The 15,492-nt window shown below is 50.1% G+C and overlaps 1 protein-coding gene across 5 annotated transcripts in view; it reads left to right on the top strand.

The window, feature by feature from the left end:
* SIPA1L3 (signal induced proliferation associated 1 like 3) overlaps positions 1-15,492 on the top strand; it is a 253,444-nt gene that overhangs the window by 150,387 nt on the left and 87,565 nt on the right. For all 5 annotated transcript variants that reach the window (XM_018062310.1, XM_018062313.1, XM_018062312.1 and 2 more), the window contains exons 4-6: positions 2,245-2,375; positions 12,787-12,975; positions 13,783-13,957. In XM_018062310.1, coding sequence (XP_017917799.1) covers positions 2,245-2,375; positions 12,787-12,975; positions 13,783-13,957 — 495 coding nt within the window. The remainder of the gene's footprint in view (positions 1-2,244; positions 2,376-12,786; positions 12,976-13,782; positions 13,958-15,492) is intronic.

Genomic DNA, 15,492 nt, shown 5'->3' on the forward strand with positions numbered 1-15,492 from the left:
CCAGTCTGCAAGGTAAGCTGGGAAATGTTGGTAAGACAGAGCCTCTCTCTTTTCTTCCTCCAAGAACAGAGGTTGTCTCTTAAGAAGAAGGGAAGAATAGGTAATGAATAGGCAGCTAGTACTCCACAGCTAATTTAAAATTTTTTGTAAAGCAGTGTCCTAGTCAAATGCAACTAATGTCATCCCTGTAGGTCATCCCTCTGTCCAGAGTACAGTCTCTGGCGCTCCACCAGTGTTGGACTCAGCCTTGGGCTTGGGATGTATGTTTCGTAGCTTATTAGCTACATGACACATTTTACCCCTTGTACTCTGTGTCCTCATGTGAGGAACAGAGATGATTGTAGCAGTATCATGTGCCCAGAAAAAAAGTGACACAGAGATTGGAAATTAAAGGATGAAAAAAGAAGTTCAGACAGTGCTAATCAAGAGAAAGCCAGTGAGGCAACATCAGTATCACACGAAATAGACTTCAAGGCTAACAGCATTTGTTAGAAGAACCGAAAGGACCGTTTCAAGTAGATTTTCTAAAAATTTACCAAGAAACTCTAGTAGTTGTGTACCTGGTAACCTGGTTGAGGGGCATATAAATAAAAAACTAATACGGCTACAGGAGTACATGAACAAATCCACAACCCATGGGAGAAGTTGACAGGGTCTGTCTTTGAAATTTACAAACCTAGTGGCCAGAATTGAGGGGATTTGAAAAAATCTGGTTTTGCATTTATATTATATTAATTTTCTACCTAACCAGCAGAGAACACATATTTCATTTAGTGCACAGAAATACCTACACGGAAGGACTGTGGTAAGGATCAAAGAAGATTGTACATCAAAACACTCAGTTCTTCATCAGGCAGGTAGTAAGTACTTATCATGGAGCTTTAAAAAGAAGCTGTTTTCTTTAAAAAAATAATTTCTTTGTAGCTCCGGAAGCTCAGAAATGTTAGTCATTGGTCAGTATTTATTGAGTGCCTAGTATATTCTAGGACCTCAAGGGTACTGGGTATGCATTGGTGGAAAACAGAATGGCCCCTGCCAGTGTTTCAGGGATAGATTGATATCTGTGGAGCACATTTATTCTGTTCTTTGACCAGTTGGGGAGATTGTCTAATCCACTGCAGGTGCTGTTCTGATTGGGACCATTAATTAACGTTATTTGAGCTTTCGATAAGCCTTTAATTCACCAAGAGCATCTCATGAGACTAGGAATCCTCTTTTAAACATGGAAAGCACTGGAGTGGGAAGAAATTTCTGGCAGTGTATAGCTGCCCGCTTCGTGGACTGAAGTTGAGACAGACTGCTGGTGGGCATCCACCAGAAGCAGGAGATACTTGGGTTAGACATCAGGAAGAACTGTTTGCCTGGAAAGGTTGTAAGACAGCAGCTTTTTTTTTTTTTTTTTAAAGCACAGACAGCTGTCATTTCAGAGAGAGAACAAATGAGTTCCTCCATGACTCGTTAAAGGCTCAGTCACCATAAGGAAAAAAAGAGTAGTGCTGAAGTTTCCTACATCTATGGGAGCATGGCTAGATACAGGTGATGCTTAGGGACTTGAGTTGTGGTCCTGTTCTGTGATGAACGTCATGCCCTGCGGGTAGTAATAGCCAACACATCTCACTTGCTCCCTCTGTGCCTGGCTCTCTGCTCCCCACTTACTAACCTATTTAATCTTCACAGTCATGCTGAGATCCCACTCTACTAATGAGAATGCTGTCGAGTGACGTGGGCCACATGTAATGAGTCCAGGGCCCGGATTTCAGCCAAGCAGAAGACACTTTAGTCTACAATCTTATTTTTTTTTTTTTAGACTAGAATTGTAACTGCTTCACAAGGGCTAATTGGCAGCTAAGCCGCTGAGCATTTGCAAATATGAGATAATCACAACGAGAGACTAAGTTTATTACAAGGCAGGCACCGCACTAAGCGTTTTTTTATTTGTAGCTTCAGTTCACTCTCACACCACCTCTTACGAATTGCAGGTAGCACTAGGGCCCCCTTTTTCCTAGATGAGAACATGGAGACTCAGGAAACTTCTATGACTGCAAGAAGGTACAGTAAGGTGGGCTTGACCTCTCATGGTCTCTCCATCTAGTGTGACTGCGACCAGGCATGAAGTTTGTGTGACCAGGACCCCACAGGGCACACAAGAGCCTTCCCCAACTGTCCCCTCAGCAGGCCTGCCATGGGACATCACCCCTCCTTCCCAGAGAGCTGGCTCTGAACTTCCTTGCTCTTCCTTCACAGAACACGCCAATTACTTCGGGGTGGACGAGAAGCTAGGGCCAGTGGCCGTGAGCATCAAGCGAGAGAAGCTGGAGGACCACAAGGACCACGGGCCTCAGTACCAGTACAGGATCATCTTCCGGACCCGAGAGGTAGGTGCAGTCGCTCACGTTCCTGTGACATAACGCCACAGCCACTCACATTGCTGAGCCCCTACTCGGTATCTGGTTCTGTGAGCAAGCGCTGCCCCTGCTTCAGCTCCTGTAATCCTTCCCACAGCCTCACAAGAGCCATCACGTCAGTCCCCCCATTTTACAGACGAGAAGACTAAGACTCTGAGACATGTATGAATCAGTGGCCAACACTGGAATCCAGTGGATCTGACCACAGAGCCCCGGATTCTGATATTTGCAAAAGGTTGAAAGTGGCGAGCATAAAAAATAAAGGGAGAACTGTAGGCGATTCTTTCAGGATCGTGAGGTGTCCTGCAGAGTGGAAAGACAAATGAAGGCCGCAGGTCACAGGCAGGGTAGGAACTGGGGACTCAGGAGCGGGCACTGCTGTTGATGGGCTCAAAACATCCCAGCCCTGCTCCTTCTATTCAGAATAGAGGCGCCCCTTGTCCCAGCTTGGTCCAAGTCTTCCCCTGGAATAAAGGTCAGCTGTGGCTAAGGAACGAGGCCTGTTCAGGGCACCCTGTGTGATTAGGTCTCTTAAGTTTTAAGTGGCAGATAATCTACTGTCAGGGGTTTTTTGTTTGTTTGTTTGTTTGTTTTAGTTTGGCTCCCGTAGACAGAGGAACCTGCCAGGCTCATTAGAGCTTGCGAGATCTTTACTTGTGGCATGCGAACTCTTAGTTACAGCATGTGGGATCTGATTCCCTAACCAGGAGTGAAATCCAAGCCCCCAGCATTAGGAGGGCTGAGTCTTAGTCCCAGTTTTTGCCTGCTTTAAGCCAGTAGTAGAAGTCATTGGCTCATGAAACTGCAAGTCCAGGGGTAGGGCTGGCTTCAGGCATAGCTGGATCCAGGCAGTCAAATGATGTCACCAGAGCACTGTCTTCCTGTCTCTTCCACTCAGCTGGCTCTGCCGCTTTTTGCATTGTGGGTTGTCATTCTCTTCTGCAAACAGACCAGCTGCTCGAGTCTTCCACATCTTTATACTTTCTCCTCCACATTCTTGCCTGTTGGAGCTCTGGGAAGAACTCTGATTGGCTCTGCATGGATCACATGCCTGTGCCCCAGGCCAGTCACTGTCATCAGGGATGGTAGAGGAATGCTCCACCCTGGGTCCAGGGCCAGGCAGGGCACTGTGACTGATGGTTCTGTCAGAGCCACCTGGCGGTGCTCGAGAGGCAGTTCCTCAGCAAAAGGAGAGGGAGCTAGGCCAGCACAAACGATGGAGACTTCCAAAAGACCCGAAGGAAGACTTTCCAGAAAAGAGGCAATCATCAGCTGGGCTTCCCAGGTGGCGCTAGTGGTAAAGAATCTGCCTGCGAGTGCAGGAGACATGAGAGACGCAGATTCGATCCCTTGAGTCAGAAAGATCCCCCGGAGGAAGGCATGGCAGCCCGCTCCACTATTCTTGCTGGGAGAATCCCATGGACGGAGGGGCCTGGCGGGCTGCAGTCCATGGGGTTGCAAAGAGTCAGACATGACTGAAGCGACTTAGCATGCACATCAGCTGGGCAGACCCCCAAAGTTGATCTCCCTCCCCGCATGCATTACCCCATCCCCCTTGCTCCTGGCAGACATGGGGACCAGCAGGCAGCCGCTGCCAGGGAGTTTGGCTGTGGGGCCGGCCAAACCTGGACCTCATCCAGACGGCAGATGCTGCACCGAGGGCCACGGCCCCATCTCCTCACGAAGACCTTCCTGCTGAGGGAGAATGAGAGGACACACAGGCTTTGTGGCAACGCAGGGGAGGCAGCCCCCCAAACTTGGCATCCATCCCGCAGGTGGTCCCCATCCCCCTGTCTCCCTAGCACCACCCCCTGCCCTGCCTTTCTGGCCAGATGAGCGCCAGGGCAGAATGTGAGGTGACAGCTCACCCTGCGTCAGAGTGTTTGACATATGGGGAGCGGCCAGGTGAGGTGACAGCAGCAATCATATACTAATAAATAATATTGCGGCTGCTGTTACATTGCAGGTTCACTTCACACTGCGTGTCAGGCATTTGCTGTACTTGTTATGTGCATTCACTCACTTAAATGTCATGACAGTTGTACAGTGAAGGCACTATAATCCTTCTCATTGTAATGATGAAACAGGCACAGTCAGGGTAGGGGATTTGCCCAGAGCACCCTCAGTGGGTGACAGGGCAAGGTGTCAGCTCGTGCCCCGGCCACCGCTCGGCCGCCTCGGGTTCCTCTGACTCAGCTCAGGCTGTATGTACATCTGACCCATTCATGAGTTATGACCTCACTTTCATGCCAGCGTTTTATTGTGGGTTTTTTTTTTTTTTCATGAAGACAGAACATATAGAATGATTATTTTTTTAATGTACCAGACTTTGCTTTCTTTTGTTTGTTCTTTTATTTTGATTTTTGGGATTTTTTGGCCATGCTCTGTGGCTTGCAGGATCTTAGTTCTCTGACCAGGGGTTGAACCCAGGCCTCAGTAGTGAAAGCACAGAATCCTAACCACTAGACCACCAGGGAATTCCCCCAGAATTGGTTGTGCACACTGAGAGTCGTGGAGATGCTAGGTCAGGGTGTAACATTTTTCTGTGGTTCCTATTCAGTAGCTTTGAAACTGACTTGGTGCCTTTACTGGATTATGCCTACTTCCACACACTTCCCACCCCCAATACCCATAAAAACTAGTCTCTGAGCCACCCCAGGCTGGAAAAGGTCCTTGGAGCTCAGGGACACAGGTGTGGAATTCTCCCCTTGACAGAGATTTACTCAGCACCACCACCAGCCAGCCCTGCACTGGGCACTGAGGAAACTGCAGTAAATACAGCAGAGATGCTCATGCCTGGGGAAGGCAGACAGTACATAGACGGCCTAGCGAATTACGCACTGTGGCGTATGCTGACAAGGTGGAACAGAAAGCAAGGAGGAGAGAAGTGTGGGCGTGGTAAGATGTTTCGACCAGATAGTCAAGGGCGGTGTCACTCAGGACATTTGAGTAAAGGGCCTAAAGAAGATGAGAGAAGGAGCCATGGGGACATGTGGAAGAATGTTCCAGGTGAAGGGAACAACCTGCGCAAAAGTCCTGAGGCAGGAAGTGCCTGGTACAGTCACCTCGTGGTCGTGAAACCTTAGACGACTCCTCTCAGAGCTTCCATTCCCTCCGTAGGATCCCTGTCTCTCAGGACTGTGGCGTAGGCTTGGTGAGGTTGCCCATAACGTGGGCACTGCTGGGCCTGGCACTTGGGGAGGGCCCACAGTTAGCCTTTGGCGGGGGTCTCAGTTTCCCATCCCTTTGTCACATTCCAACCAGCCCTGTTAGTTCTGGCCCAGCGTGAGATTCACAGCCACAGATGGGCCTTTCTCTGACCTCACACATGTGCAGGCCACATGGGTATTCAGTCCTGGGCCCAGCCCCTCACAGAGCTGCCTGTTGGACACTCAGGCCTGAGGACCTTGTCATCAGGAGGAAAGGGCAGAGGCCAGCAAGGGTTCCATTGCTCCTTCCAAAGGCCCTTCCTGGGACTTCCCTGGCGGTCCAGTGGCGAAGACTCCACACTCCCAATGCAGGGAGCCTGGGTTTGATCCCTGGTCAGGGAACTAGATCCCACATGCCACAACTAAGAGCCAACACAGCCAAATAAATATATATTTTAATTTTAAAAAAACAAGCAAAGGCCCTTCCTGCTGTGGCAGCAGAGGAGTCACATAACCCAAAAGTAGAAAGGACAGTAGTCATAGGAGTGGTTAACACTTTTAGCGCATATTCCTGATATGTGCTGTGCCAAGTGTTTTATGTTCATTGACCTTTCACAGCCTCTCAGTAGTCCCTAGATGTAGGTTCCATGGTCCCCATTCCACAGATGAAGATTCTCGAGGCCTAGGCAGATAATCACTTGTCAGGGTCCACAGTGGCAGAGCCAGGACAGGAACCCAGACTGCCTGCGTCTCTAGCCCATGCTCTTAACCTCTAGCCACTCACTCTAGGGCTGAGTTTGAATCCTGGCCCTGTGACCAGACAGCCTGGGGTTCGGTTGAGCTCTGCCACTCACCAGCCTTGTGGCCTTAGGCAGATGGCTTTGCCCCTGGACTCCTCCATTTCTTCATCCATAAGATAGACTTGTACTGTCTGTGTGCTGTCTTCAGGAAAGGCGGGAAGGCTCCGCTGGAGTGGCGCACGCGAGCTGGGAGCACACGGCTGCTGGGCAGCGAGTGTCTCTGAGCGGAAGGTGCTGTGATGACGCTGAGGTTGCGGCTGTCGCTCTTTTCCGATAGGTCAGAGGGCCGTGCTGGGGAGTGAAGGTCAAGCTCGTGGACAGAGTTCTGTCCTTCTCCTGTCACACACTTGTGTCTTGGGGGCCAGAGCGAGGGGCCCAGGCTGTTTTCCAAGCCAGCTGGCTGGCCTGCCCCAGATGGCCGCCCCCAGCCACCAGGGAGACAGAGTGGGCCCACGTCTCCCAGCAGATGGGACCGGAGTGTTGGCAGCACCAAGCTTCCCGCCAGGGTGGGAACAGACTGGAGCTGGGCTGCGGTACTGCACACCAGAACGTCAGCCTCACCCGCCCTGAGCCTAGAAAGGACAAGCTCCAGGTCCAGGCCAGGGCAGCCCTGCCCTGAGCCCCTGGTTGGCAGGACACAGGGACTGCCAGCAGCCAGGGGCTCCCTGGCCCAGTGGGTTCCCTTTGGCTCCCAAACATGAGCTTTTGACAGCCTTAGTTTTGTTAGGGTTAGAGGTTTGGATTCTTTTTCGTTCCTTATTGAAAAAAGTAACAGTCGCTCATTAAGAATTTAAAGAGAATTTAAATGTATACACAGTAAAAAGAGGAAGAATCTTGTATTAAGTGCAGAAAACAAGGGTAGTAGTGAAGCTCATTTGGGACCTCACTTGTGTTCAGGGGGTACCTCTGTTGGTGTGATGTTATCTCCAGAACATCCTGTTAAGTGAGGGGAAAAAACAAACTGTAGCTTCCTAATAAGGTTAAATTTTCTTTACTTTTTTTTCCTTTACATTTTTAACAACACATGGCTTTCTGTAAATACATTTGTGTACTGTGACAACAGCTAACGTATTGAGTGCTCACTTTGTGCAGATAGATGGTAATAAGCACTGTATTAATTTTTCTTATTGAATTTATTTTTTTGACTGTGCCGGGTCTTCACTGGGGCTTTCAGGCTTTCTCTGGTTGTGGTGCACGGGCTCCTCATTGTGATGGCTTCTCTTGTTGCGGTTCCTGGGCTCTAGAGCACAGGCTCAGTAGTTGTGGCACATGGGCTTAGTTGGTCTGAGGCATGTGGGAGCCTCTGGGATCAGGGACTGAACCCCCGTCTCCTGCATCGGCAGGCGAATTCTTTACCTCTGAGCCACCAGGGAAGCCCTTTGTATTGAATCTTTACAACCCTTTTTGGCAGGCGCTGTTATTCCCCATTTTATCGGTAAAAGGCACAGAGAAATTCAGCAACTTGCCAGAGTCACACAGCTGGCAGAGGGGGAGAGCCAAGATTTGAACCAAGGCAGACCGATTCCCAAGGGACCTCCCAGAAAGAACTCCAGGAGAGTGGACCAGCACGGAGGAAGGCAGGGGTGCTTCTGAGTTGGAGGCTGGTGGAGAACAGCCTGCACGGGTGGGAACCTCCTTGCTGGCGTGGCCCTGAGGCCCTTTAACAGCCCAGTGAGATGATGCCAGGTGTCATGAAGGGTGTTGCAGGCCGAGTGATGAGTGTAGATTTTATTGGGAGAGAGATGGACTGCTGTCAGCGCCTTCTGCACAGAGGAGAGACATGATCTGACTCAAGCGGCTGCGGGAAGAATGGATTGGAGTCAGGTGGAGACCAGGGAGACCAGGAGAAGGCTGCTGTCAGTCCAGGTAGGACAGGACCAGGTGGAGGGCGGAGGTGGCTGCACGTTGCAGCCTGCCAGTGCCCTACTTATCATCCCTAGCAGAGAAGTACAATCTGGGAGCTTTTCAACTGGTGGCTTTTGGTCAAGTCTTCAGAGCCAAAAATGTGACGGTAGGCCACCTGTCTCCAGTGCGGACGAAAACGAGGACTTCTGGGCCACACTGTCTCTTGTCTCCAGCAGAGGGCGCTGTGGGACAGTGTCTGCAGGATTCAAAGGCACTGATCCTGTGGGTCCATGAGTGGAAATTCACAATCCCAGGGCCACCCAGATTGACAGAGCAAAGCATCCATATCATGGCTTTTCATGATCTATTTCAAGACTATCCTGCCTATGATAAGAGAGTTGTTTGTTTATAACTGGGAACTCCCAACCATGAGTTCATCTCCTTTCCACGCATGCCTCTTGCCCAGTCCTGTTTGGCAAGGGCAGGCTGTGTGTTTAGAGGCAATGTTGTGACATGTTCTTTTTGCTGTCTCTCGGCATCTGTTGACTGAGGGTGAGCGTGTTTTTCCAGTAACGCTGAGCCGCCTCAGTCTCTTAAACTGCAGCCCCACGTGTGTTTCCGGGGCCACAGCAGTCCCCGCGGGGGAGGATTCTTTCCCTGTCCTGCTGTAGACCAGGGAGTCATCTCACAATGGCACCAGAGCTGCGGTGCTGCGCCCAGGCCATGGCGAGCCCGGCGGCCAGCAGCGCTCTGTGGGTGGGAGCCTGAGCTAGAGTCAGTGAGGACATGCAGCAGGGGCTCTCAGACAGGGCTGCCGTGTGTAAATGGGCACAGCCACTGGGAAAACTGCTTGGCAGTTCCATAAAAGTGAAAATTAACATGCCTGGTGACTCAGCAGTTCCTCTCCTAGGTATAAACCCAGACGCAAATGTGTTCATGTGCTCTGAGAGGTGCTTCTGTGACTGTTCCTAACAACCCTCTTCGCAGTTGTCAAACACTGGAAGCAGCTTCCACGCTTATCAGCAGTAGGATGGATTAAATCCATCGTGGTAGAGACGGCAGCCTCTTGCAGCAACGTGGTCCCATCTCATAGCTGTGGCATTGTGAGAAAGAGGCCAGATAGAAATGAATATAAACACATGAAGCTCAGAAGCGGGCAGAAATAAATCATGGTGCGAAGAATTAGGATAGGATCGCTCTTGTTCTTGTTTAGTCACTGCGTGGTCCCTGACTCTGCAGCCCCATGCATGCACTATAGCCTGCCAGACTCCTCTGTCCATGCGATTCTCCAGGCAAGAATGCTGGGGTGGGTTGCCGTTTCCTTCTCCAGGGGATCTTCCTGACCCAGGGATCGAACCCGCGTCTGGCACACTGGCAGGTGAAGTCTTTCCCACTGAGCCACTAGGGAAGCCTAGGGTTGCTTTTAGGGAGGTGAAAAGGGACACAAAAAAGTTTTTTGGAGACTGGTAATGTGTTTCTTCATCTGGGTGGTGATTACCTAGATATTCACTCTGTGCTAATTCCTCAAGCTGTACTTACATGTGTGGTGTACTCTTCTGGAGTACATTATATTTCAGAGGGAAAAAATTACTCAAAGAGAAAAATCATGAGCTCTGGAGACATCACACCTAGGGTGGAATCCTGATTCAGCCTCTTAGCTGTGGTGACCTTGGATAAGGCACCTAGCATCTTAGAGCTTCAGTTTTCTTATCAGTAAAGGGGAGATAGTAACATTCCCCTCCCCCAACAGACCGACACATATACTAGTAGTTACAACTACTATCATGCCTGAGTACAGTGCAGTTGAACTGTGCTTTCGTAAATGTGACTTGTTATTGCTAGATCTGTTAGAAATTACTTTGTCTGCAAAGTAACAGAAAAGATGACTATAGCTGAAACAAATACGGGTTATTTTAATTATCTAACAGGAAATCTGGAGGTAGGAAGTGGCAGGGACTGACTTCTATGTGATTTTGTTGTTGTCTCATTCCTAATGATCCCAGGGTGGCTGTCGCAGCTCCAGACATCTTATCCTCATACCAGCATCCTTAGAAAAAAATGAGCAGGTGGAAAGGGGCTTTTTAAACCAGGGAAGAAAATCTTTACCAGGAAAGATAATCTGCCACAGATGTCTTCCCCAAGCTGAATTTCCTTCTCATTTCAAGGCCTGGATCTAGTCATGTGGCCACCTGTAGGAGAAACTTGGAAAGCAGCCTCTGGGGAAGGAGAAGGCGATGGCCGTGATTGGCTTGACTAAAGGTTTTGTTTTGTTAAGCAATTTAGACGGTGTGTATTTCATAATTTACTGTTACATTCCATCAGGATATTTGTTATGACAGTCCAGATAAAACATGTATCTTTGGAAAAAAGCTTCAAATGCTTAGTTTCATAACACGTAAATATAATGCACATAACAAAGATATAGCAAGAAACCGCCACCTACCCTCCAGGGAAAAGACCCTGGTGCTGGGAAAGGCTGAGGGCAGGAGAAGGGGGCGAGAGAGGATGAGATGGTTAGATGGCAACATGGACTCAATGGACATGAGTTGGAGCAAACTCCGGGAGATGGTGAAAGACGGGGGAGCCTGGGCGTGCTGCAGTCCATGGGGTCACAGAGTCAGACACGACTGAGTGGCTGAACAACAGCATCAACCCAGAAACTGCCATATTCATCATTTCTGAAACACCTCTGTATTGGCCACGATGCTTTCAGCTCTAAGAAAACTTAAGTTTGTAAAGCACCAGATAGTAACTGTCTTCGGTTCTATGGGGCATATGGTCTTCTTCAGACTATTGAACTCTGCTAATGTAGTGTGCAGGCAGCCACAGGTAAAACAAGTGTTTTTTTATTAGCATTCTAATAAAACTTGACTTTATGGACACTTAAGTTTGAATATCATATACTTTTCACATCACACGATGTTAATTTTTCAACCATTTAGAAATGTAAAACATGGCAGGCAGTGGGCCAGATCCAAATCACTTGTGGAAAAACGGACAACCCGACCAAAGCAAGGCGCTGCAGCAGTGAAGTGAGGGGTGAATGCTGGTAGCCAACCTTTTATTTATTCATTTTGCAGCACAGTTCAAAAAATAAAAATTATAATGATGGTAGTATCTAACATGGAGCTCTTCCTGTGTCTCAAACACTAATTCTAAGGACTTCAAAAATATTAACTCATGCACACCTCAAAGCAATCCTAATATATTGTTATTATCACTTCTCTTTTATAGAAAAGGGAACTGAGGCACGGAGAGGTTGAGTGCATGCCTCGTGCTAGAATCTGAGCCTGGGTAGTTGGAGTCCCGAGTCCACGCTCTTAACCTCTGTGTCATGTTGCTTCTACTAGAAAGATAAAGATAGTAAAGACCATGTAGGATTCTCATATAATTCAGCTGCAGTATAAATTGCAACCTGCTCTGCAACCTGCTCAATATCAGTTCAGCTCTGCAACCTGCTAAAACAACACTAACATATTTCTTTCTGTAGTATTATGTTTTTATTATTGTATAGGGTGTTTTCAGCTTTTTAAAAAATTGTTGTTTAGTTGCAAAATCATACCTGAGTCTTTTGTGATCCCATGGATTGTAGCCCACCAGGCTCCTCTCTGTCCATGGGATTTCCCAGGCAAGAATACTGGAGTGGGTTGCCATTTCCTTTTCCACTAAGTAAAGGTTTTAAAATCTGACTGCACATCAGAATTTCCTGAGAAGTATTAGAAGAGAATAGGTATGTAAATACACAGATATGTAAGTGTGTGTATACTACATACGTACATACAAGCCTGGGCCCCACCACCAACCAGCTGAATCAGAGCCATTGGTGGTGATTTTGACAGGAAACCAGTGCTACAGTTCAAGACCCACAACGGTACTGGTGTCTGGGGCAGGCAGGTGTTTTACCTGAGTGTGTGGTAATAGACTTCCCTGGTGGCTCAGACGGTAAAGAATCCGCCTGCGATGCAGGAGACTCGGGTTCGATCCCTGGGTCAGGAAGATCCCCTGGAGAAGGGAATGACTACCAACTCCAGTTTTCTTGCCTGGAGAATTCCACAGACCGAGGAACCTGGTGGTCTACAGTCCATGGTGTCTCAGAGAGTTGGACGTGAGTGAGCAACGAAGTACACATTAAGTAATGCATGTACATGTATTACTGTGATAACGACAGTGAAAGTGTCTGTTAGCATGCCGACGTTGTAGTCCCTATTTTATTCACTGTACCTGTTATTACCTGACACAATCCACCTCCCCACCTGCGTATCAGCTCCAGGAAGACAGAGGTCTTTGTTTTTTCACCACGCTAAAGAGGGCGCTGGGACAATATTTATTGAACAAACAAAGGCTGTTCATCCACTGTCCCAACACTCCCTGGGAGCTGAGGTGGAGCGATAGGAAGTCACTTGGTCAAGATCTCACAGCCAAGGGGCAGCAAGTTCAAGTTCTTTCAGACCCAGTGCTTTCCAGCCCCAGAGTCCAAGCTTCTGACCATCACACATGTTGCTGTGAGCACAGAACAGCCTCGTGGGCCCTCTCTCCTTCCTTCCCGCGTCCTGAGAGCTTCGTCTCCCCCCCTTCTCCCTGGAGCAGCTCACCACCTTGCGGGGCTCCATCCTGGAGGATGCCACACCCACCGCCATGAAGCACGGGACTGGGCGGGGCCTGCCCCTTCGGGACGCTCTGGAGTACGTCATCCCTGAGCTCAACATCCACTGCCTGCGCCTGGCTCTCAACACTCCCAAGGTGACGGAGCAGCTGCTGAAGCTCGACGAGCAAGGGGTAAGCCGGGGCCCGGGATGGGTGGGGACGCAGGGGCAGCACCCTGCAGCCCCACTGCCCAACTCTCTTCCATCTCACTTTTTCTTTTCCTCCAAAGAACAGAAACCCACTCAGGCTAGTTCCAGTTAGAGGAGGAACCTTCTATCAAGTTCTAGGGCTGCCAGGAGCCGGCATGTGACTGCTGCGGCTCCCAAGGGAGATAGTCTGGGACTGAGGCAGCCACCGGGTCCCCATGTGTGTCAGTGCTTGCGCTCCCTCACTGCATACTGCCTCCCACAGCTCCCAAAGGTGCTATTAGGATGAGAGCCTTGTACCGGCCCTGGCTAGCTGACCCTCAGTCCCAGAAGAGCCTCTCCCAGCCCCACGCTTAGGTCACGTGACTGTCCGTGGTCCAGTGACCAGGGCATCAGGGACACATAAAGCAAACATGGCTACCAAGGCTCGCCCCCCAAGAAGTAACGTCGACTCCACTGAGCCCTCCAGAATGGCCTTTTGCAGAACCCTAGCCAGTTCCAGCCCACCTACCGTGGGAAGCCGGCCAGGGTGGCCGTCTTTCCCTCGAGAGAGCGCCACCCTCCACCCTTGTGTAGAAAGCCTGGGCGTGGTGGTGGCGCCCCTTGCAGTGCCCCTCTGGAAACTCGGAAAGGGAGAGGGATGGCCGGGACATGCCCCCAACACCTCTTTTCTTCTCCGGCTGAGCCCCTGAGCCCCCACGTAACCCCAGCAGCCAGGGAGAGCCCCCTCTGTCCTGCGCCCTCCTCCGTCTCTGCCTGGCCTGCCTCCCTGACGCCACTCTCGCCTCTGCAGCTCTGCCGGAAGCACAAAGTGGGCATCCTCTACTGCAAGGCCGGCCAGAGCTCAGAGGAGGAGATGTACAACAACGAGGAGGCCGGCCCAGCCTTCGAAGAATTCCTCTCCCTCATCGGGGAGAAGGTCTGCCTGAAGGGCTTCACCAAGTACGCTGCCCAGCTGGACGTCAAGAGTAAGTGGCCACAGTGGGTGGCCTGGCGGGGGGAGCCCTAACCAGCCCACTTATCCCATGGGCCTACAGTCCAAAGGCCCGGTGATACCCTGGGGAGGATGCAGGGCAGCGGGCATTCGAGGACTCGGCTGATGACAGTGTGGGTGGTGCAGGCACTCTGGATAAGAGTGTTGCATATTCTATTAAAGCCTGAAGATTGTCCTGCTGTGTGTCTCAGCACCTATGCTCCCAGACACATGCTCTGAGATCCCGAGCACGTGCATGCCCGGGTGGGTCCTGAAGGGGTCACAGCCGCAGACACCTGCATGGTGCCCACTGTGCCCAAGGACCCCAGGGAACACAGTGCTCCTGGCCAGTCTCCCAGATCGCAGCCAGCTGGAGGTCACTTGGCCCTGGTGCTAGCCAGCCATGGCTTCAGTGACTTCACCTGTCACAGCTTATCCCCTGGGATGTGAGCCCACAAGAACAGACATTCCTTGGTCTGTTCTATTGCTGCTTCCCTCGCACCTGCAAGTAAGTAAAGCTGGGGTCCTAAGGGGCCGAGGCATAGGCCTCCGGGGTGAGTGTGACACCCTGGAGTGAGTCGCAGCGTGGACATGGAGCGGAAACCAGCTCCTGGTGTCCTGCCTGGACAGAAAGGAGCGGCTCAAGGTGATAGAAGAAAATGTGGGGAACCTGACCTTGTATCGGGCGCAGGCCTGGACAACAGTGTGACCTGAGAGGGGTGAGATGGAATAAAATAAACAAAGAAGGAACAAGAAGTGTGTTCCAAGAAAAAGAAACAGCGCATGCGAAAGCCCTGAGGTCCCAAGCCTTCAGGGAATAAATGGGAAGGACGAACTGAGGGAGGCCAGCAGGGGCCTCACGTGTAGGACCTTTACTGCTAAAGATTAGTGATTTGGGTCTCTTTCCTATGAGAATTTTGAAACTCATAAGAGGCATCATTGAATACTGTTAAGAAAACATTCTGGAAACTTCCCTCATGGTTCACTGGGTCTGACTCCACACTTCCAGTGCAGGGGCCCCGGGTGCAGTCCCTGATTGGGGAACTAAGATCCCACATGCCAGGTGGCCCAGAAAACAACAAAAAAGAACAGTGCATGGCATGCCCAAAAATTTTTAAAAAAAGAAAACGCTGGAGTCAGATAGTCTGGGTTCCAGTTCAAGCCCCACCACTCACTGCAGTGTGTAAGCCCTGGGGTGAGTCACTCCACCCGTGTGCCTCAGTTTCCCCCTTGGAGTCCACAGTCAGGTGGGTTTCTCCCCGGTCATAACACCCTGCCGTTAGAGAAGAAAGTGTCTTTATACTCGGGATTATCAGTTCCTTCTTCATAGTTTGGCAATCTGTATATGCATCTCTAAGTAATAGAATCCATTTTGCTTGTTTGGGGATATTAAGTGAATGGAATTATACAGTTTGTGCTCCTTTGTGTCTGGCATCTTTCGTTCCACGTTGCATTTGTAGGATTAGCCCATGTGGTGGCCGTGACTCATTATTTTCATGGCTGTGTATTTTTCCACAGTATGAATTGTTT

The sequence above is a fragment of the Capra hircus genome, chromosome 18, assembly GCF_001704415.2.
Source record: "Capra hircus breed San Clemente chromosome 18, ASM170441v1, whole genome shotgun sequence".
Lineage (NCBI taxonomy): Eukaryota > Metazoa > Chordata > Mammalia > Artiodactyla > Bovidae > Capra > Capra hircus.